Genomic DNA, 21,395 nt, shown 5'->3' with positions numbered 1-21,395 from the left:
GTACATTTTATTAAAAATTAGCAAAAGTGGTTCCGGAATGTAACTATTTGGCAACACACTTAAAAACCGTTACCACCATGAGATTTTACATACTTTTTTACATAATTGTTGCATATCAAAGCTTGGTAAATACCTTCGAATTCTTAATAATTTTACGAGCGCGTTTTCATGTTTCAATTGTTTTATATATTTTAGCTAAAATAATTCCGGAGAGTACTTAGTTAACACCGCACTTGGAAATCGTGGGCACCGTGAGATTCTACGTACATTTTTACATATAATTATCACTTCTAAAATGTTAGTAAATACCTTCCATCTTACACTGATTTTATGAACGCTTTATTATGTTTAGATTATTGTATATATTTTAGCAGAAATAAAAAATTAAATATTAGTATCAGTTATTACATTTCTTATTATGCTGATCTTGAATCAGATTGAAGCAGATGATCCAAGGCTTTTAAAATGTTCTTCGTCCATATATTTTTACGTCATAATTCAAACCCATGAATGGGCCACAGGTTATTTTTACTGTTACAAAATTATGTCCTACTCCTCCATTTAACACTTGACAATCACTCTCAATGGCATGAGTAACATTAAAGTCGGTACAGATAATGCAACCTATGCTGATCGGTTCTTTACTCTTTGATGATGTTTCGGGAAATCGAATATTTTCAGTGATTTGCCGTTTAGTTGGCCATTGACGAATTCGTCGTTGGTATAGCAAAACGTCTGTAAAAAGCAGAGAACTTTTTAGTAAATACAATGTTTTCCACTAATACGAATTAATATTGAAGCACCATGAAATATCTACCACTCTCCCTATAGTTCAGACTTTACTCCGTGTAACATTTCATTATTGCCATTAACAGAATATTGCACTAAAACGGAGCTACCTTAAAAACGTTAACTGTTTTGGTTTTATGAAAAAGAAAAACCAAGAAAATTTTCGTAAATTGAAAAATTACACCTACACACGTAGTATGCAAGTATGTAAAAAGAAAATGAAATAAGTAGGTACTGTTTTACCTTTCGGGTCATTTCTACAGTTTTTGTACGACGATGAACCAATAAATTCAAAGAACAAAACAGAAGCAAGAAGTAGTTGAATTGTTACGTTGGACATCTCAAAGAAAACTGGTGGTTAGAATCAACAAAGTAAGATTACTTAAACGAATTTAGTGACGAAATAGGGCACGAATATGATTTTCATTGTTTTCATCGCGTATAGCTAACAATCCAAACAAGTATTTCAAGAGGAAAGGAAAAGAAAAACGAAATTATGCCTAAACGAGAACGTTATTCCTTGTTACGCATTAACAATACGCCATTCTCTTCGATGAAACGTAAAAATATTTTTTAAACTATCATTTTTAGATCATCAATTATTGTGTCACATATACAATAGCAACAAATTGCTATCGCTTGTTATTCAGAACAATTGAAAGACAAAAATCTGTACACAATTAACAAATATTAATCTTTATAACAAAAATTTACGAAGAAACTTACGAAAATTGTCATCTAGTCATTAGTTTCACAGAATTAATTACACATGCTTATTATTAGCATTATAAAACTTTCAACTTAAATTCTGATCTTACCATGAGGAAATCAAAATAAAGGGAAGAAATGGAAATTGAATAATCAAGAATTCGTTTTTGTGTTTGGATAACTGCAGTTGTCGAAAATCACTTGATGTGAGGTCAGGACTATACGGTGGATGATCAAAAACATCCCAGTTGAGTTGTTTGAAAAGTGATTTTCATCAGTTTCGGCAACTGAAGAGATTGCTTGCCTTTTAGTAATAAATTACGCAAAATATTATCGGCGGTTGAAAAAAATTGCCCTTGTACACTCGCAATGCTATTGAAAAGAATTTCCACTGCATTAACAGCGCAATAAACAAAAAGTATTCTAGACGGATTTTGTTACTTTTATGTTTGGTTTTCCTGGACTCGCTGCAGGAGTGAATGGTTCGCTTCCTTTTTCCGAGAGCGTGTTTCCCATGAAGCATTGCCATGCGCGATTTTCACTCTGCTGCATTAAATCGACCGACGCAGCTCGGAAAGCGGCCGAGGTAACTTGGTCATCAGAATTATTTTTGTGATGCCACGACATTCCGTAAAACTCCACCGGTGATTTCCGTTACAATTTTTTATTATTTATTTATAATAAAACGGTAAGTACCTGTAGTAGCAATTTATCGTTTTTATTTTAATTAAACTTACCGACATTTGAATTCTTGAGTTATGTCACGTAGCAACAAATGTTCCAAATTAATAATACATAATTAATGACGAAACAGCAGGGACCTATTTAGAGTCAAATTAAATTAATTACGGTAAATGAGGCCAAATTAATTTGAATATGTATGTGTGAATAATACACAGTAGGAAGATACTAAATGTAGCATAAAATATATTTCGTTTTCGTCTACTCCAAGAGTCTTTCTGGATATAAAGGAGCAAACAATATTTTAGAAACTTGTGTTACGAAAACTTTTTTAAACTTCGGGAATACGTCAGGTCAATTAGTTACTACTCAAAGTTCAGGTAGGTAAAACACAGTAAGTGCCTACACGGAGAAAATGAAAAAGGAAAATTTACCTAAATATGAAAGCGATTTTTACAATTTATCCCACTATCCCGTTGCTTCGTAAGCGGAAATAATAAAAATTACAATTTGGACCCGAATTTGTAAAAATAAAATCCCAGCAAAAATAAATTTTGCTAGGTATTTTAGTTGATATTACAAATTTAATTGTAATAATTAAGAAACTTGAAATAATTGTTTAAAAAACATGTCAAAATTGAGATTATTACAAGTTGCCTAATAAATTCTACTATGTCTACGGTAAATTCAGTCATTGACAATCGAGAATTGTTATAAAAATTTAGTTTTCTCCGTGCATATATTAAAATCAAAACTTTTTTTATTCTAATACTAAACAGTTTTCTATGAAATATCTAAATTAACTTTAACAAATCACTTAAGATCAAATTTTTGTAAGTGGCATTTAATTTTTTATTTTTACCCTGTAAATGTACTTTACTATCTTGTAACTTCGTCACATAAGTTCAATGTATTTTTCAAATCAATTGTAATTGTCTTATTTATTTAACGGAACAGACTATGGCACCGTTCTCGAAGAAATGTTAACACAAAATATTAGTACAATTTTGTCAATGCATACAGGGTGTTTTTATAAGAAGTGCGTACGAAATTAGAACTATACAAAAAACTTTTTTGTTTATCCTTATTTATTTACAATTTGTAAATATAGAAACAGTATATTCGCCAAAAAAGCCTTCGAACTGTATGTAATATTGAGGAAAACTAACATGTATTTTATAGCTACGTCAATTTATATTTCTAAATCTAAAATTGAAATTTTTCCATAACAATGACCCTTATTACACAAATATGTCGTTTTATATTTCTATTATTTACTGAGATAACTCACATTGTTTGGCCTAACAATGCAACATATCATAAGTGCTACTTTAGAACTGCAGGACAATGTCCATTAAAACTACAAAATGCTCCACTACGTAGTTGATTGATAAATTAAATTCCCATTCATTTTGTTGTATTTTTTTGCGTCAAATCGGTTTTTATTTCAAGAAAAATTAATATGAAAACTTCTCAACAAGCAAACATTTTTTTAATAAGATAAAATAAGAATAAAAATTACAATTTACTTATTAACTTGTATTATTGATACGACTGATCCGGCGATATTCACTAACTTAGGCTTTCAACTTGTAATTATTCATACTTTAGGAATCATTGTAGATTAAGTAAAAGCTCACTTAATTTTGTAGGATTACAGTGGGCGATTTCGTTATAACCAATACATAATTAAGGATTATAATCCGATAATCCTTGAAATGATTTTGTGATAAAATTGTCAAATTATTGAATCATTAAGTAAATATTATTGTATCCTAATGATTATTATTTTCTAGACCATGAGTCACAGATAAAGGATTCAAACTATCGGAAAATAGGGAAGAATGCCAAAATCAACCAATATTTCTATCAGTACTACAAAACCGCGACCTTTCAATGGATAATGGTACCGAAAAAATGCAAAAGAACCGCGATAGCTCAGTGGAAATTTGCTCGAAGATGCATATTCTTTACAACAACCGTTTGCATTATTCCAATAATTCTCGTTTTTATGGTTACCACAGATCAATACGTTCGTGCTGTACGCGCAAGAAAATCGTACGGGAAATTGCAGGCAAGTATCCTAAACGTTACTATCGAGGCATAATACCCATTTAATTGCATCTACTCCTAAATCTCGACAGTAAAACCGTTGTAACATTATTGAGAGCTTAATGAACCAATTATCCAACAATAAACGACGGCTTTCGTACTGGCGCGAATTATAATAATATTGGAACGTATGTTATGAGGCAAACAAAGTTGGTTAAGACTTACGTTTACTCTTCTTATGAATGAACAGTCACAAAAGTGACCACTCTCCAGTGGGGGAAAGAGAGGGGGGGAGATATAAAAGAGAGAGAGGGAGAGTATTTACTTTACAACTTTACTTGTTGAATGATCAGCTCTATATCTAAACTTAACTAACAACTTATGTTGCATTTTCTTATTACAAGTGAGTTCTATAGGCTGTACCGGTACTTACTTTTTAGATTGATGCGTACAGACTATGTTGATGACGTAACAGCAGTCTCTCAATAATTTTACAGTAGTTAAGTGTACTTTCTTTTTAGAGTTCGGTAACCAACCAAGAACACTATCATCATCATTTATATATCTTTGTAGGTACTTGATGAAATTATAAGTTTTTTGAAAAGATTATTTATGGAAGTTGTCTAACTGTAAAAACAAAAATGGTTAAGGGCCTTTTGATTTTAATCGATTGGTCGCGAAATATTGACTATCAAAACCATTATCAAAAGGTTCCCGCTCCAATTTGTAAACTGTTGGAGGCATTTATTGATTAAAGTAATTTACTTATATGCAGTTGATTTCTACATAATTGCAGCTGACATTGTGTTAACTATTATTAATTTCCAATAAGAAAGTGACTAAAGAGCCAGATCAGCACAAGCGTGTAAAAATACATGTTCAAAAATAAATAATGTATTGCTGTATTATTTCAGTTTATTGCGTCAACAGACAACTGCTTGAATAATTTTATTTCAAAAATGACAATTACAATTGCAAAACATTCGTTTCGCAAACCAAATCAATTTAACAGCTCCTTTTTTAAATTTTTATCGCTTCTAATACCTTAGAAAGGTTTTTCAAATTGAAATGCACAAACAATAACAGTGATAAATGAATTAAAATTAGCTTTAATTGCAATTAGGCCGTTTTAGATTAGAATAAAAGAATGTTAATTAACTCAACTAAAACAATAGCTAACTGTAAAATTAGACGAAAAACAAGGTTGTATCAAAAAATCACAAAATAGAAAAAAATTCAATTTCTGCTGACAAGTATTCGATTCCATTTTATTCCGAAAAGTATGTACTTTTTATCTATTAATCTGGAGAAATGTTTATTTCACTTTGATAAAATTATAGATCATGTGCTTCAATTTCTATTTTGTATCAAGTACATTTGTAACACTTGGGTTGACGTTACTTTAGAACTTTTTAGAAGTGTATCAATGAAACTTAATGAGGCTTTTAGCCAATTTAAATTCTAACTGCATCTTCCGCAGTCAGTCTACTGATAACAATTTATTTGCAATGCATTCTTCTGTAAAACATTTTTTTTTCGCTTTATCTATATACAAGTTTCTGCTGATTACAGATGCGCCTGCGGGTTCCGTAAAACGATTTTGGTTCCGTCTTACCAATTTCGACAGTACAGACAGACAAACAGACATACCAAAAGATTGATTCCGAATTGACTCTAACTTTTATTGTAGCTTCTAATAAAGCTCTGGAGGCTGTACCTCCTGTACTGGAGGAGGAATATTTGGTGTTTACAGAATTTTCAGAAAATATAATATTTACACAAATATATTTTCAAAAGTTTTATCGACTCCTGATTTCCGCAAGAAAATGTCCATCATAAGGCTTCGGTTGCAACATGCTAGTTTTTCTTAAATTTCAAACATTTGCTTCAATCCTCGTAGGCTACATTCCTTGTTCTGAAACTAGTCACACTATTTGTAAAGTAGCCTACGAAATTATATTATTCTTCATCTTACTACTGCAAGATTATCAAAAATTTACGTGCACGTCATCGACATAGTCTGTACGAACCAATCCAAACGTAATACTAACGAAACATCCATCAACTTCCTTGTAATGTAAGTAGAAAATATGATGTAAGAGGGTCGAATGTAAGTCGTAACTAACCTTGTATACTGTAAAACAGGGGTTCTAGCTTATTTCTCGTTGAAATCTAAGGCAGAAAGAAAGCCAGACGTACAGTATGTCTTTGAATAATTAATCGTCACACATTCTCTTCATAATATGACTATAGACGAAACATTCGCAACAAAATGTTTGTAGCAATATGATCTTCCTTTAGACTGAACAAACTGATTATTATACCGAAGTTAAAACATGGGACGATGTGGAAAAACGCAACGAAAGGCGAAGGAATCATCTAAGAAAGACGTGCAAATTATTGGGTTTAAACAAGGTGGGAAACGATTCTCTCCATAAACCGAACCCATGGGAATTTTTAATTAATAAAAAGTACCAACTTGTCTGGTGCAATGTATTTAAAGCTGCCTCGACATCCTGGATGTACAACTTTAATATTTTGGCGGGGTACGTCAACTCAAATATCAGTTCCTATTTATTTTTTACTTTTAACTAGATGCATAAAGACAAAATTTTCCTATCAAGTTCAGAAAGGAAATTTCTGCTGACCGTAGTTTCATTTTTGACCTCCTTGTTTCTGCCAAATTTCACATGTTTCTGTAAAAAAACTGTTGTAACAGACAAACAAACACACTCTAAAAATCTTTTTTTTTAAATTCTAATTCTGAAGAAAAAAATAAAAATCATGAAAACTTCCAATTCGTATCGGATATTGCAATTACGTAGCTATTTCGTAGGTAAAATCATTGTTGCGTGATACCTATTTATTAAAAACATATTACGGACAATATAACCATGTGCCGAGCCCAATGTTTCTGTTTTCAGCAAGACAATTAAAACGATGACATAATATGAACAAAGAGTAAACTGGTTGACAATGTAATCCCAACAGTTCCAGGAAGTTACCTAAATATACCTACCTTCATCATATATGACACTTAAAAATAGATAACAGTCACAATGTTGCTCTAAACCGTTCGTTGTAATTATACGAACTCAGAAAAATTGCGTATTTTTGAAAACTAGAAATCACAAACATAGCAAAATTTTAATAAAACAATTGTAATATTACTCCGATGTTTTCCAGTACATATGCTTACTTTTTTTAACTTACGTTGCTACTTAAATTTTGAGAAAAATAATAATGAAATTAATTCTACGAATGTCTCACTATTATTCATTAAATGACGATTAAAAAACTCTAGGTTAAAATTAACGATTGCTAAGGACTTTCTATCTGAATCTGTTGAGCAGAAAAAGCCTAGGATTCTTCTTAACCAACTCAACCTACTAATTAAATCGGACAGATTATTATGATGCAATGTACGTAGGACAAAGTGCTCAAACCCAGAAAGTATGAATCAAAGAACATCAGTATGCTTTCGATTATTCTGCAGATAGTTGCAAATAGTTCGGTTTTAACCAATTTTTGGACAGAGAAATTGCTCAATTTTTGCAATTTGTAACATAAAAACGAAAATATAACTTCTTAGAAAACCAAGAGCAACTGAATTCTGTGAAACTTACAAATTTAGTAGTTACTCTTACGAAAATATCGGTACCTACAAGTAGATACTCTGTAGAAAGATCAGTCAGATCCAAACTTCAAAACACCTGTTGTCAAATGTAAATTTAATTTTAAATAAATTGTTTTGAATCTGGCTTATTGTTAGTATTTTATTTCACAATTAAACATCAATATTATATATTATACAGGTACAATCAAAAAATTTTGGATGACGTCAAACAAGTTCCCTTGTCGCTAGCCAGGAAACGCTACCCTCGACCAAGTGCTAAAGAACTGGAAGAGGCTATAAAAAACTCGTTATCATTTATTATAGTGAGACACCCGTTAGAAAGGCTGCTTTCAGCTTATAGGGACAAGATTCAGCACAGCATGCCTCGAACCTATCATCAAAAATTAGGTTTTCAAATTGTTGCACGCTACCGTAGTAAAGCTGATAAGGTAAGATAACAAAAGTAGTTGCATAAGTGCCTGTATAGAAGCTCAAGAAAAAAGGCGTTAAATTCATCTTAAATATAAACAATAGCAAATACAAGTAACAAAATATAAAACAATTTTTCGACCACTTACTTTTTAATAAAGAGTGAATAAGTAACACATTAATGGCTAACTTAATCAAATTTTAATTTTTCATAGTTTTCCGTTACAGGCACCTCGTCATTACCGAGAGTTTTCACCGTAATAGGCAGTTGTTTATTACAGAAAAGTTTAGCTTCAATTGTTTTTCTCTCTTATTGCAGACAAAGCTTCGTAAACAGCGGTGGCCTTCGTTTTCGGAATTTGTAAGGTACCTCTTAGATACAGTTAAAAATAAAGAACCCTTTGACATGCATTGGGCTCCAATAACACAGTTTTGCACCCCGTGTATGTTTAATTTTAAGTTCATAGCTCACACAGAAACACTTGAGGTAAGTTAGTTAATTATTTAAATAAATACAAATTCGATCACAGACGTAATACTTTAATCTATTGTAATATGAGGGATTTTTTAAAACAAAAACAGAAAAAAATTGCCTAAAACATAGTATGTGGTCCAAACATTAAAACATTACTTGTGAAATGCAAATACATATAGGACATGTGAGTCATTTTATATATGAGTATAAGGTAGGAAATAAGAAATATAAAAGGAAAGGATACAGAAAAACAAATCGACGAGGGGACATGGAATAGACACTATTTTCAGACAAATATACTGAGGGGCTAAGCCGCACTAAGCTTTTGCGGTGATTAAAAAATAAATTATGTTTATAAATAGTTTTGTAAATGGGGGAGGGGGCTATTTTGTAAATCCGATCCTGTGGAGAAAGGGACAACATACTAATTTTTTATTTAAATAATGTTCGGACGTTTACTTCAATCCTCAGAAGTCATTCATTGTAGTGAAATTATCCACAATACGTAATTGTAAACTACCCCAAATACTATATTTAATATATTTTTTTCATCTTACTACCGTAAAACTATCAAAAAATTTGCGTTTACGTCATCGAAAAAGTCTGTACGAACCAATCCAAACGTAATGGTAGCAAAACATTCAACTCGCTTGTAATATAAGTAGAAAATATGATGTAAGGGGGTGGTATGTAAGNTTGTATGGTACCTCTTAGATACAGTTAAAAATAAAGAACCCTTTGACATGCATTGGGCTCCAATAACACAGTTTTGCACCCCGTGTATGTTTAATTTTAAGTTCATAGCTCACACAGAAACACTTGAGGTAAGTTAATTCATCATTTAAATAAATAAAAAATTTGTTTGTAATATAATATATGTGGTCCTTTTAATGAAATTTCTTATGAATATTGTAAATAACTACATTATGGAGCGACTTTGTTTAGTTTTTCAGTTTAAAATTTAATTGTCAAATGTAAATACATACATGACAATAATGTAGGACATTTCCGTGAATTTCCTATTCATTTTATAGGAAGATCAGAACTATATAATCCATCAAGCTGGACTTGAAGGGATAATTAAACCGGAATGGCGAAATAGAGGAAAGGGAATAACGACTGAACAAATTAATAAATACTACTCGGAACTTACAAGAACGCAAATTTTACATTTGTATAACGTTTACAGGTAAAAAGAATTAATTATTTATTAGCAGGCAATCTTGTTAAAGTGCAGTGAAACTCAAAATAATATAATCTACATTTCCTTGATAGAAATTAGTCAGGATTTTTAATAAGCACAAGACAAACCCACACGAAAATTAGTCTACGTTAACAAAATTCTTTCTTGAATACCTTCTGCAACCCAAATAATTTAAAGTAATTAGTTTATTATTGACGGTTTGAAGCAGTTCAATGTTTATAACTATGTTTCGCGTAATTAAAATCAGTTTTATTATGAAGTTTTAATTTCTTGTGTTCATTTACCCTTATATTCAAATCTCTAGAGGTTTTGCTCTATATAGCAAATACTAGGTAGGTGAATTAAAAAAAAAAAGAAAATTTAAAAGTAAATAAAAGTAAAACAAAAATATTGGTATGCAAGGGAAGAAAAAGTAGGAAAAGAGCGAATATAAAGATAGGAAATGAAGAATTAGAAGAAGCGGCCGATTTTAGGTATCTAGGAAGTCAGATAAGTCAAGATGGAAGGAGTAATAGGAATATAAAGCAGAGGATACCGCGGGGGCGAGTCGCCTTCAATAAAAAGAAGTCACTCCTATGCTCGCGAACGATTTATTTAAAAATTCGAAAAAGGCTGTTAAAGGTGTATGTTTGGAACACGGCGCTGTGTGGGTGCGAAACATGGACGGTGGGCGCGGCGGAAAAGAAAAAGTTAGAAGCGTTTGAAATGTGGTGTTAGATGCGAATGATGAGGATACCGTGGATAGAGAAGGTTAGAAATGAAGAGATATTAGAAGGAATAGGAGAACAGAGGACTCTATGGAAGTCAATAAGAAATAGGCGAGATAGGTTGGTAGGACACCTCAGTCATGAAGGGCTAGTCAGTCATATTAGTGGCAGAAACGGAAGTTAGGAGGGGTAGAGGTAGACCTAGATTAGATTGCTGTTCGCAAATAGTTAAGGATGTGGATTGTTCTAGTTGTAGGGAAATGCGAAGATTAGCTCAGGATAGGAAAGAATAGACGTACGTGTCCAACGAGTCTTAGGACTGACGACCTTATCATGATGATGATGATATGAATTACATTAAACTTCGTAGATACTATACGATGACTTATTGTTTTCAGCTTTTTTCACAATTATTAATATATTGCAGGTACGATTTCGAATTGTTTAATTATTCATTGAGTGGCTTTATTGAGGTTGGAAAGCCTGACGAAGATCCTTCAACTCTTTTGTCAGCAATAAATTCAAAGGATCCGTCCATTTAGAAGAAATTATTTATTAATTCAAAAAAGGAATTAATAAGTCAAAAAAATGTAAATAATAATTTTATTTATTCATTATTACTTATTTGTTTTTGGTATTTTGCATCTCGCAGGTATTAGTTTACTCATTTGAAATGTTGGGAGTAGTTCCAGACACGATGTATTATAATTACTGTGTACATAAGTATAAGAATATAAGCTATATGATATCTTACGAAATCAAGTATTACATGTCCTGTATATTTAATATTTTGCTCAATTAATTGTTACAATTCACATGCATCTACGTATTTAATACTTTGTTATGAGAATGCATCAAATAAATAATTCTGTTGAAATTAAAAAACAAAAAGTAAATTTAATTCAATACACTCCCTACTCCTTCATAAATGATAAGTTTTCTTGATTAATATAAGTGGCATTTAATTTTTTATTTTTACCCTGTAAATGTACTTTACTATCTTGTAACTTCGTCACATAAGTTCAATGTATTTTTCAAATCAATTGTAATTGTCTTATTTATTTAACGGAACAGACTATGGCACCGTTCTCGAAGAAATGTTAACACAAAATATTAGTACAATTTTGTCAATGCATACAGGGTGTTTTTATAAGAAGTGCGTACGAAATTAGAACTATACAAAAAACTTTTTTGTTTATCCTTATTTATTTACAATTTGTAAATATAGAAACAGTATATTCGCCAAAAAAGCCTTCGAACTGTATGTAATATTGAGGAAAACTAACATGTATTTTATAGCTACGTCAATTTATATTTCTAAATCTAAAATTGAAATTTTTCCATAACAATGACCCTTATTACACAAATATGTCGTTTTATATTTCTATTATTTACTGAGATAACTCACATTGTTTGGCCTAACAATGCAACATATCATAAGTGCTACTTTAGAACTGCAGGACAATGTCCATTAAAACTACAAAATGCTCCACTACGTAGTTGATTGATAAATTAAATTCCCATTCATTTTGTTGTATTTTTTTGCGTCAAATCGGTTTTTATTTCAAGAAAAATTAATATGAAAACTTCTCAACAAGCAAACATTTTTTTAATAAGATAAAATAAGAATAAAAATTACAATTTACTTATTAACTTGTATTATTGATACGACTGATCCGGCGATATTCACTAACTTAGGCTTTCAACTTGTAATTATTCATACTTTAGGAATCATTGTAGATNTGTACCAACGACTAAAATCAAAACTTTATCTTTTATCTTATCTTTATAATATTATAAAATGTAATGTTTTTATGTGCTACCTCGTGTATGTTAATTGTGGACAAAACGTGTGGTCCATGCTACAGTGTGTTTATATAATTAGAATTAAGTAACAATATGCAAATTTTAAAATACAATATGTTGGTAAGTATTATATGAATAAGTACGTACAAAAATGCGTTCTCAAATAGGATAATTGCAACGTTTTTATTATTACAAAACGTCATTAGTAAAAATAGTCATAATTTTTTGTGCAGAAAATCTAAAATAATAATTGGTTTTTTCGTCCTTGATAACCTTTCTGTACATTCATTTTTATTTTTAGAATAAGCTACTTACAATTATTTCTAAAACATATGCCAAAAGACGAAGATATAAATGCAGAAAGGTATCGGCGTTAACTATAGTCCTACTCTCTCTACTTATTTTCTGGGCAATTACTGAATGTATAAGGACTTTTTCCAACGGACAATTAAGAATAATGGTATGTAATGCACCAGTTCTAATGCAAGAATAATACACAACATGAATTAATCATACAATTCACCCTGGGTGGTTTCTTCTGTCTCACAAGACCTTGTCTCGGATAAGTACGGAACAACTGGTAGGACATTATTTAGGTAGGTTCAAAGTGAGGATAATATATGAGTATAAGGTAGGAAATAAGAAATATAAAAGGAAAGGATACAGAAAAACAAATCGACGAGGGGACATGGAATAGACACTATTTTCAGACAAATATACTGAGGGGCTAAGCCGCACTAAGCTTTTGCGGTGATTAAAAAATAAATTATGTTTATAAATAGTTTTGTAAATGGGGGAGGGGGCTATTTTGTAAATCCGATCCTGTGGAGAAAGGGACAACATACTAATTTTTTATTTAAATAATGTTCGGACGTTTACTTCAATCCTCAGAAGTCATTCATTGTAGTGAAATTATCCACAATACGTAATTGTAAACTACCCCAAATACTATATTTAATATATTTTTTTCATCTTACTACCGTAAAACTATCAAAAAATTTGCGTTTACGTCATCGAAAAAGTCTGTACGAACCAATCCAAACGTAATGGTAGCAAAACATTCAACTCGCTTGTAATATAAGTAGAAAATATGATGTAAGGGGGTGGTATGTAAGTCTCAATTAACCTTGGATGCTGCAAAACACTAGATCTAGATTATTTCCCGTTGCCTGCAATCTCATGCAAAAAAAAGACAGACCACGTACAAAACGTCTTTGAATAATTAATCTTCACACAATCTCTTCATAGTATACCCAACTGTAGATGAAAAATTCGCAACAGAATGTTTGTAGCGATATGATCTTTCTTTAGGCTGAACACACTGATTATTATACCGAAACTAAAACATGGGACGATGTGGAAAAACGTAACGAAAGGCGAAGGAATCATCTAAGAAAGATGTGCAAATTATTGGGTTTAAACAAGGTGGGAAACGATTCTCTCCATGAACCGAACCCTTGGGAATTTTTAATTAATAGAAAACACCATCTTGTCTGGTGTAACGTATTTAAAGCCGCTTCATCATCCTGGATGTACAACTTCAATGTTTTGGCGGGGTACGTCAACCAAAATATCATTACCTACTTTTTTTAACTTCTACTGTAGTAAAGACTTAAAAAACATGTTGCTAAAAGAAAATTTAACTAGATGCAAAAGAGTAAACTGGATGACAATGTAATTCCAACAGTTCCAGAAAGTTACCTAAATATACCTACATTCATCTGACCCTTAAAACTAGATAACAATTACAATGTTGCTCTAAATCGTAGTCTGTTTTAATTAAATTTGGGTAATTTTAAAAACTAGAAATCACAAACATCGCAAAATTTTAACGAAACAATTGTAACATTACTATGATGTTTTCTTCCAGTACATATGACTACTTTTTTTAACTTACGTTGCTACTTTAATTTTGAGAAAAAGGATTATGAAATTAATTCTACGAATGTAATTTACTATTATTAATTAAATGATGACTAAAAAACTATAGGTTAAAATTAACGATTGCTAATTTTGAGCCATTACCTGAATGAGATTCAAGTTATTGTAACAACAATCTAATGACTTTCTATCTGAATCTGTTGAGCAGAACGAACCCAGGATTCTTCTTAAACAACTCAATCTACCAATTAAATCGTACAGATTATTATGACGCAACGTATAATGGACAAAGTGGTCAAGCCGTCAAAGTACGAATCAAAGAACATCAGTAAACTTTCAGACAATATCTCGATTCTCCAAATAGTTCGAAATATTTCGTTTTTAACCATATTTTGGACAGAGAAATTGTTCGATTTTTGCAATTTGTAACATAAAAACGAAAATATAACTTCTTAAAAAACCAACAGCAACTAAATTCTGTGAAACTTACAAACTTTTAGTGGGTACTCTTAGGAAAGATATCGATACCTACAAATAGATACATATCAGCTAGGTCCAAACATGAAAACACCTGTAGTCAAATGTTAATTTAATTTTAAATAAATTGTTTTGAATCTGGTTTATTGTTAGTATTTTATTTCACAATCAATATTATATATTATATAGGTACAATCAGAAAATTTTGAATGACGTCAAACAAGTTCCTGTATCCCTGGCGAGGAAACACTACCCTCGACCAAGTGTTAANAGTTTTAGTTTGAAATATTGAAAATGTAGTGTTACTGATGTATTACATACACTGCACTTGCGGCGATCTTAAAATTCTCGTTATTTTTAGTATACCAACGCGGCGCTTTGATTCCGAAATAAATTTAGTTCACTGACATTAACAGTTGAACAACAACGAAAACATTAGATACGTTTGCCTATAACAAGTTTCAGTTGTAATAGCAGTATTAAGTAATGTCGGAATTTTCGAAATGTGCGGTGTGTCAAAAATCTGCTGAGCAAAAGTGCGGGGGATGCTTCAGCGTGTTCTATTGCAGCAAAGAGCATCAAATTACCGATTGGAAAACGCACAGGAAAGATTGCTTCCCATTTAAGGTAAATGCAGTTAATTTTTTTATGTACTTAATTTTTAAATGCATCAAAATATATAGTATAACTGTGATTCATCGTGATATCTAAAACGGTTTGGATAATTTCGATAGTTCAGTTCTAACAAATCCAAAAAGGAGAGAGACATCATTTTCTCGTTCTTTATCACGAGATGATCTAGGTAATCAGTGTTATTCTTTTGTTTTTTAATTTTAAATTTCCTTTTATAGATATGCGAGGACCCCCACCTTGGAAGGTATCTAAAAGCCACAAAACCTATTAAAAAAGGTGAAAAAGTCCTTCAGGAATTGCCTTTAGTTTGGGGGCCCCTGCAGCATACAAAACCTGTATGTCTAGGTTGTGGTAAAGGACTAAATTCGCAGACTTGCCGACCATGTGAAAAATGTGGATGGCCAGTGTGCAGTGAACGTTGTGAAAAATCATCCAATCACATTCCTGAATGCTCATTTACGACGGCAGTTGGGAAAAGGGTAAGAATTTTAGCAAATATGTGTCAGTTACTAACCAATAACAAACTATTTTTATTAAATCAATACTTAATTTGGGGAGTTATTTCAAAGTCATCAAAAGACCACTTGGACGCGTACCTCCACTCCTTCTTATAGGCCATTCAAGTATCAAATCAATACTTAATTTTGGGAGTAATATCATTAACATCAAAAGAATGCTTCGGCGAGTACCTCCACCTCTTCTTAGTAACCCTGAATATGCCTCATCAAAACAAACATAAATTATTTTAACATGCTCTAAAATATACGACACCTTGATCATTTAAATTAAAAATATTTCAATTTTTACTGGATATTCTAATTAAATTTCATAGTTTGTGTAGCGTTTCAATTTATTCCACCATCATCAGACTTACTATATTACATATTACTAATAAAATAAAGTATTAATTGGAGCAATAATCAAAAAAAGAATTCATAGTTTAAGTAGAACTGCACTTGTGTTAATTTTAGTCTGATGATAGTTGAATAAACCAAAGCTTACACAAAAACATTGTTATATTTTTTGAGCGTCAAGCTGGGAAAATAATCATTAAGCGTAACGGTTGAAAAGTCAACTGAAATAGAAAGATTAAAACAGTCTAGACTCGACAAAGGTCATTCAAAGAAAGGATTGAGGAACATTCTTGATCCTATCAGTTAAAAAAATTAGCATTACACTACATTCTGTCTTAAATCGAATTCAAAAGATGGTAATAAATTCAAGAAAATAACCAATGTAAGCTCGTTTTGAATTCGACCTAAAAAATTAATCAATATATGAAACATCTTTTGAAGAAACTTTTAAAAGATTTCGCCTTTTCAAAACAGTAGCTATTATTTAATTGGTCAAATTAATTAACAAGAAAAGAAACAACTGTTTTCATTTTAAAGTAGTAGAAGATAGTAAATTCATGACACATTTTTTATCTACTGGCAAACATTAACTGTACCAACGACAAAAATCATCAGTTTATCTGTAATCTTATCTTTGTAATATTATAAAACGTAATGTTTTTATGTGCTATCTTCCCATACACAATTATCAAAAAACGCCCAGTTATATTAATTGTAGACAAAACGTGTAGTCTATACTATAGTGTGTTTATGTAATAGAAATAAAACTTTAAGTAAGAATAAGTAAATTTTAAAATAAAATATGTTGGTAAGTATTGTGTACTTCTATAGGAAATACGTACAAAAAAAGCTTTCTCAAATAGGATAATTGCAAGGATTCTATTATTACAACAAATCATTGGTAAAAACAGTCATAATTTTTTGTATACAAAATCTAAAACGATAATTAGCTTTTTTCGTCTCTGATAACACCCTTCTGTACACTTTTATTTTTAGAATAAGCTACATAGAATTATTTCTAAAACGTGTCATACCAAACGACGACGACATAAATCGAGAAACGTATTAGTAAATATTTTTGTTATGTTCCTCCTGACTGTAGTACTACCCTCTTTACTTATTTTCTGGGCAGTTACTGAAAGTGTAAGGATTTATTCAAACGAAAAGGTACAAATAACGGTATGTAATGCACCAGTATCAATGGTAGAATAATACACAACATTAATTAACCATAAAATTCACCTTGGGGTAGTTAATTTGTCCCTTGTATCTAGGGTTGCCACCTATACTTTATTATAAAGTATTGTACTCTATTTCGACTGTGCAAACGTTATATTTTACAAGACACATAAAGTACGCAAAAATACTGTATTCAGGGCCTTAAGTAAACATCGTAATTTTGTAAGCGATTATTCGAAATTCAGAGTATTTTTACATCAATAATATTGCACAGAAAAATGGCAAGCCATATTTGGAACAATCTGATTTCCCAAATCACTTTTGCTGTCCGTTCCGGCCACTTCAGCATTTACAGAAAGAGTATTCTCTGTTATGAACACAAAGTGGCGGGACGACAGGAATAAAGCTTCATTAAAACTAATTAAAAATGAACTTTTAGTTTACTTAAATCTATATCTGCTAGGTCCAAACATGAAAACACCTGTAGTCAAATGTTAATTTAATTTTAAATAAATTGTTTTGAATCTGGTTTATTGTTAGTATTTTATTTCACAATCAATATTATATATTATATAGGTACAATCAGAAAATTTTGAATGACGTCAAACAAGTTCCTGTATCCCTGGCGAGGAAACACTACCCTCGACCAAGTGTTAAAGAACTGGAAGAGGCTATAGAAAACTCCTTATCATTTATTATAGTGAGACACCCGTTAGAAAGGCTCCTTTCAGCTTATAGGGATAAAATTCTGCTCAGCAAGCCGGGAAGTTACCATCAAAAATTAGGTTTTCAAATTATTGCACGCTATCGTAGTGAAAGTGATAAGGTAAGACAACAAGAGTAGTTGCTGTAAAAAATATCAAGAAAAATAATGACATTGAATTGATCTTAAATGGTAAATACAATTTTTTCTTCGTAATAAAAATAATAGCAAATACAATGAGAAAATTCCTTACACGAAACTAAAACAACAAAGCATTTTCAAAGTAACAAAATATAAAACGACTACTTACTTTTTAAAAAAGAGTGAATAAGTAATACGTTAATGGTTAAAATTAATCAAATTTCGTTTTTTCGAGAGTTTTTCGTTATAGTAACATTTTCATTACCGTGAGCTATTCACTGTAAGCGAATGTTTATTACATAAAAGTATAGCCATATTATTTTTTTTATTGCAGAGAATGTTTTTTAGACGACGGTGGCCTACGTTTTCGGAATTTGTAATGTACCTTTTAGATTTAGCTAAATTTAATAAACCCTTTGACATGCATTGGGCACTAGTGACACAGTTTTGCACCCCGTGTATGTTTAATTTTAAGTTCATAGCTCACACAGAAACACTTGAGGTAAGTTAGTTAATTATTTAAATAAATACAAANAACCTTTTAGTCGAGAAATACTTTATGTAAAGCGTGAAAAGGTGGCAACCCTACTTGTATCCTAACTAGTGTTATAATTAATATGCAATATTTCAATTTTGTCCCTTGTTGCAATGTAATCCGACCGAGCGGCATGATCTAGAAATTTAGACCATTGCTTAGCACTCGGGAGGTCGCCGGTTCGATTCCGGGTGCGTCTGCCTGTCTGGGGCAGTAATATTCCTCAGATAATCTTTCATTTTCTTCTGTCTTCATTTCGTCCGTCTCATCTTTCTCGCCCGAACCACCACCCACCCATTCCCATGATTCCTGAAAGGAGGTTGAAGAGGGCCTTCCGCCCTACTTTCCGGCTTAGTCCGGAGGGATTGCCCGCCCACCAGCATTAGGGGCTGGTGGGAATGAAACACTCAAAAGTTTAAATAACCCAAATCACCTCCTCGGGGACAAATGAGTCTCCACTATATCTACTATTATACTTTCAATTCCAAAAGATGATTTAGAAATAACGCCCAGTTTTTTAATACTAATAATAAAATAGGAAGATGGCGTTCTTGAAAAAGAAAAATACAACTGGAAGCCGCTTTTGGAAAAAATTAACGAAAGAAAAAGATCATTGGCTACAAGCTGTCAATATTTACTTCAGCATCATAAAACACTGTTTTCTAATGATAATGTCTCTCATCAAAATTATGATTGTTTTGTGTCTATAGAGAATAGTTACTCAAAATCAGTTATCTGCGATGCAACTGGTCTAACTAAGCTGCTAATTTGTCCATCTTCTTTGCATGGAGATTCTATTACGTAAGTTCAAAAAAAAAATCTCGAGCAATTAAAGCAATGAAAGTTTTAAGGTGTTCCGTGTTAAAAACAGAAAACGTTAAAGTGGACGATCTGCTTCATACAAATAATACTTTTTTAGTTATTCAACATCCGTTTAAACGGATTGTTTCGTTATTTAAAAGTCTAATTTTAAGCAGAAAAGACGAAGTACAAAAACTGTATAAAGATGTAAGTATTGTTAATTTTATTACCGTCATATCTAATACATTTTTAGCAATAGGCAGATGCGAAAACGTTTTAAAATTTAATTTAGCTTTTCACTGTTCAAAAAAGGATTCTTTTTAGGGTGCCAAGGACGAATTGCTTTTTGTAAATTTCGTTGCATTTATCTTGTATGAAAATCAAGATAATAATAAATGGATAGCTATACAGAAGGGCTGTTCTGTTTGCAGCACAACATTTGACTGCATTATTAGCATGGAGAATATACAGGTAAAAAATGAAGCTGTAAGAATAATATATCTAAAAATATATTTAAAAGTGGATCGTACTCATAAAAAGGACTAAGTGCAAGTTGTATGTGACCTCAAATTATCCACATTTACCATAGAAATTTAGAAATTATTAGGAAAATGCATCTTCATAATTTGAAAACTTTTCCTTCTTGTTTTAATGATGTCGCCATTTCGACTACTTTATGGAAATAATTATTTATTTGTTGTGTATTTCGGTTTATTTAACCATCTTCAGACTTTTGGAGTATTTATTATATTATACTATATTATAGCATGTAATTGTTCAACGTGATAGAAAGTTTAAAAATAAGTTAATATCTGTGTATAAGCAGTAACACTCCAAAAGTCTGAAGATGGCTAAATAAACCGAAACGTTACAATAAAAATGTAGTTGTGTAATTATTTGACCGCCACCCTGGAAAAAACTACATGATTTAATAGTAACGGTCAGGAATCTAACTTAAATTTATTTGTTGTTTCAACAGGAAGAAAAGGACTATTTTCTCTATAGAACAACTGGAACCGAACCACCTTATCATAGTATAGATAATTTGGAAATGTTAGTTCCCAGTGATTTTGAAGTTGATTTTTATATCTCTAAACTTCCAAAATTCGCAATTTTACAATTGTATCAACTCTTTAGGTAAGTTTTCTCAATTACCCAATGGCGTCTACCCAAATAATTTATTTTATCTAGTTTACTCTCTTCCAACTACTCATTAACATTAGTTAGATTCTAATTAGTTGTCTAGAAGTAATATTTTTTAAAAAGCTTTTTGTATTATTTAGGTTAGATTTCGAACTGTTCCACTACAGATTAAATACATATTTATCCATGGGAATCGAGTACGACTATTCATCAAACGAAACCGTTTAAAAAACCACTGCTATAAAACCCACCGACTGAAAAACTTTTGTATATTTATTATTTTGTTGTCATTTCTTCCCCAACAATTGTATCAAGTAAGAAATCAGGCTACGTATTGAGCAAAAATTTTAATGTATGTATTAACCTAACCCTGAATATGCCTCATAATAGGCGAAACGTAGGTTGACGGTCTCATAAGTAGCTTCATTTTTAACTTCCCATTAGGAAGTTATTGTAATTGGGTCGAAAAGTGAAATCGGAATTTTCATTATATTTCCACGTTTTAACATATTAGTAGCATGCTAGCCAATTTTTTTGATGATGTGTGTATGTACGTACGTACGTACGTACGTACGTACGTA

General features: G+C 31.4%; 2 protein-coding genes and 1 long non-coding RNA gene across 7 annotated transcripts; all 3 read left to right on the top strand.

Moving 5' to 3' along the window:
* Positions 1 to 1,954: 1,954 nt before the first annotated feature.
* Positions 1,955 to 11,510, top strand: LOC108735424 (carbohydrate sulfotransferase 11). Of its 3 annotated transcripts, none has more exons than XM_025974372.1 (8): positions 1,955 to 2,185; positions 3,975 to 4,252; positions 6,532 to 6,776; positions 8,046 to 8,295; positions 8,595 to 8,762; positions 9,785 to 9,939; positions 11,089 to 11,251; positions 11,314 to 11,508. In XM_025974372.1, exons 2-7 carry the CDS (start codon positions 4,082 to 4,084, stop codon positions 11,201 to 11,203), a joined length of 1,104 nt encoding a protein of 367 aa, XP_025830157.1. In that variant the 5' UTR covers positions 1,955 to 2,185; positions 3,975 to 4,081; the 3' UTR covers positions 11,204 to 11,251; positions 11,314 to 11,508. The 3 variants fall into 3 exon arrangements, with proteins under 3 accessions (XP_025830157.1, XP_018322881.1, XP_025830156.1); XM_025974371.1 differs by adding an exon at positions 9,454 to 9,574 and having other exon boundaries at positions 1,956 to 2,185; positions 8,595 to 8,641; positions 11,089 to 11,509; XM_018467379.2 differs by having other exon boundaries at positions 11,089 to 11,510.
* A 983-nt stretch (positions 11,511 to 12,493) lies between these two features.
* LOC108735425 (carbohydrate sulfotransferase 9-like) lies at positions 12,494 to 18,850 on the top strand. 3 transcript variants are annotated; one of them, XR_003231088.1, is made up of 5 exons: positions 12,494 to 12,587; positions 12,769 to 12,927; positions 13,779 to 14,023; positions 14,557 to 14,901; positions 17,955 to 18,044. XR_003231088.1 is itself a non-coding variant. In XM_025974375.1 (5 exons), the coding sequence occupies exons 1-5, from the start codon at positions 12,561 to 12,563 to the stop codon at positions 18,844 to 18,846; spliced, it is 858 nt and encodes a 285-aa protein (XP_025830160.1). In that variant the 5' UTR covers positions 12,494 to 12,560; the 3' UTR covers positions 18,847 to 18,850. The 3 variants fall into 3 exon arrangements, 2 of the variants coding, with proteins under 2 accessions (XP_025830160.1, XP_025830159.1); XM_025974375.1 differs by lacking the exons at positions 14,557 to 14,901; positions 17,955 to 18,044 and adding exons at positions 18,068 to 18,317; positions 18,670 to 18,850; XM_025974374.1 differs by lacking the exon at positions 17,955 to 18,044 and having other exon boundaries at positions 14,557 to 14,967.
* Positions 18,851 to 19,215: 365 nt separating this feature from the next.
* Positions 19,216 to 21,315, top strand: LOC108735427. Its single transcript, XR_001937577.1, has 5 exons — positions 19,216 to 19,671; positions 19,722 to 19,878; positions 19,996 to 20,142; positions 20,651 to 20,808; positions 20,955 to 21,315. It is a non-coding gene; the product is annotated as an uncharacterized LOC108735427 (long non-coding RNA).
* Positions 21,316 to 21,395: the final 80 nt, after the last annotated feature.

The sequence above is a fragment of the Agrilus planipennis genome, unplaced genomic scaffold (assembly GCF_000699045.2).
Source record: "Agrilus planipennis isolate EAB-ADULT unplaced genomic scaffold, Apla_2.0 scaffold40, whole genome shotgun sequence".
NCBI lineage: Eukaryota > Metazoa > Arthropoda > Insecta > Coleoptera > Buprestidae > Agrilus > Agrilus planipennis.
Note: the sequence above shows the minus strand (reverse complement) of the source record. Positions and strands in the feature narration are given on the sequence as shown.

Bases quoted from the DNA above. Each gene is read 5' to 3' on its own strand.
- LOC108735425 (XM_025974375.1), top strand. From the start codon at position 12,561: ATGCAAATTTTAAAATACAATATGTTG. The intron at 14,024-18,067 runs GTACGTCAACCA...TATATTATATAG, and splicing joins AACTTCAATGTTTTGGCGGG to GTACAATCAGAAAATTTTGA. The intron at 18,318-18,669 runs GTAAGACAACAA...TTTTTATTGCAG, and splicing joins ATCGTAGTGAAAGTGATAAG to AGAATGTTTTTTAGACGACG.
- LOC108735424 (XM_018467379.2), top strand. From the start codon at position 4,082: ATGGTACCGAAAAAATGCAAAAGAACCGCGATAGCTCAGTGGAAATTT. The intron at 8,296-8,594 runs GTAAGATAACAA...CTCTTATTGCAG, and splicing joins ACCGTAGTAAAGCTGATAAG to ACAAAGCTTCGTAAACAGCG. The intron at 9,940-11,088 runs GTAAAAAGAATT...AATATATTGCAG, and splicing joins CATTTGTATAACGTTTACAG to GTACGATTTCGAATTGTTTA.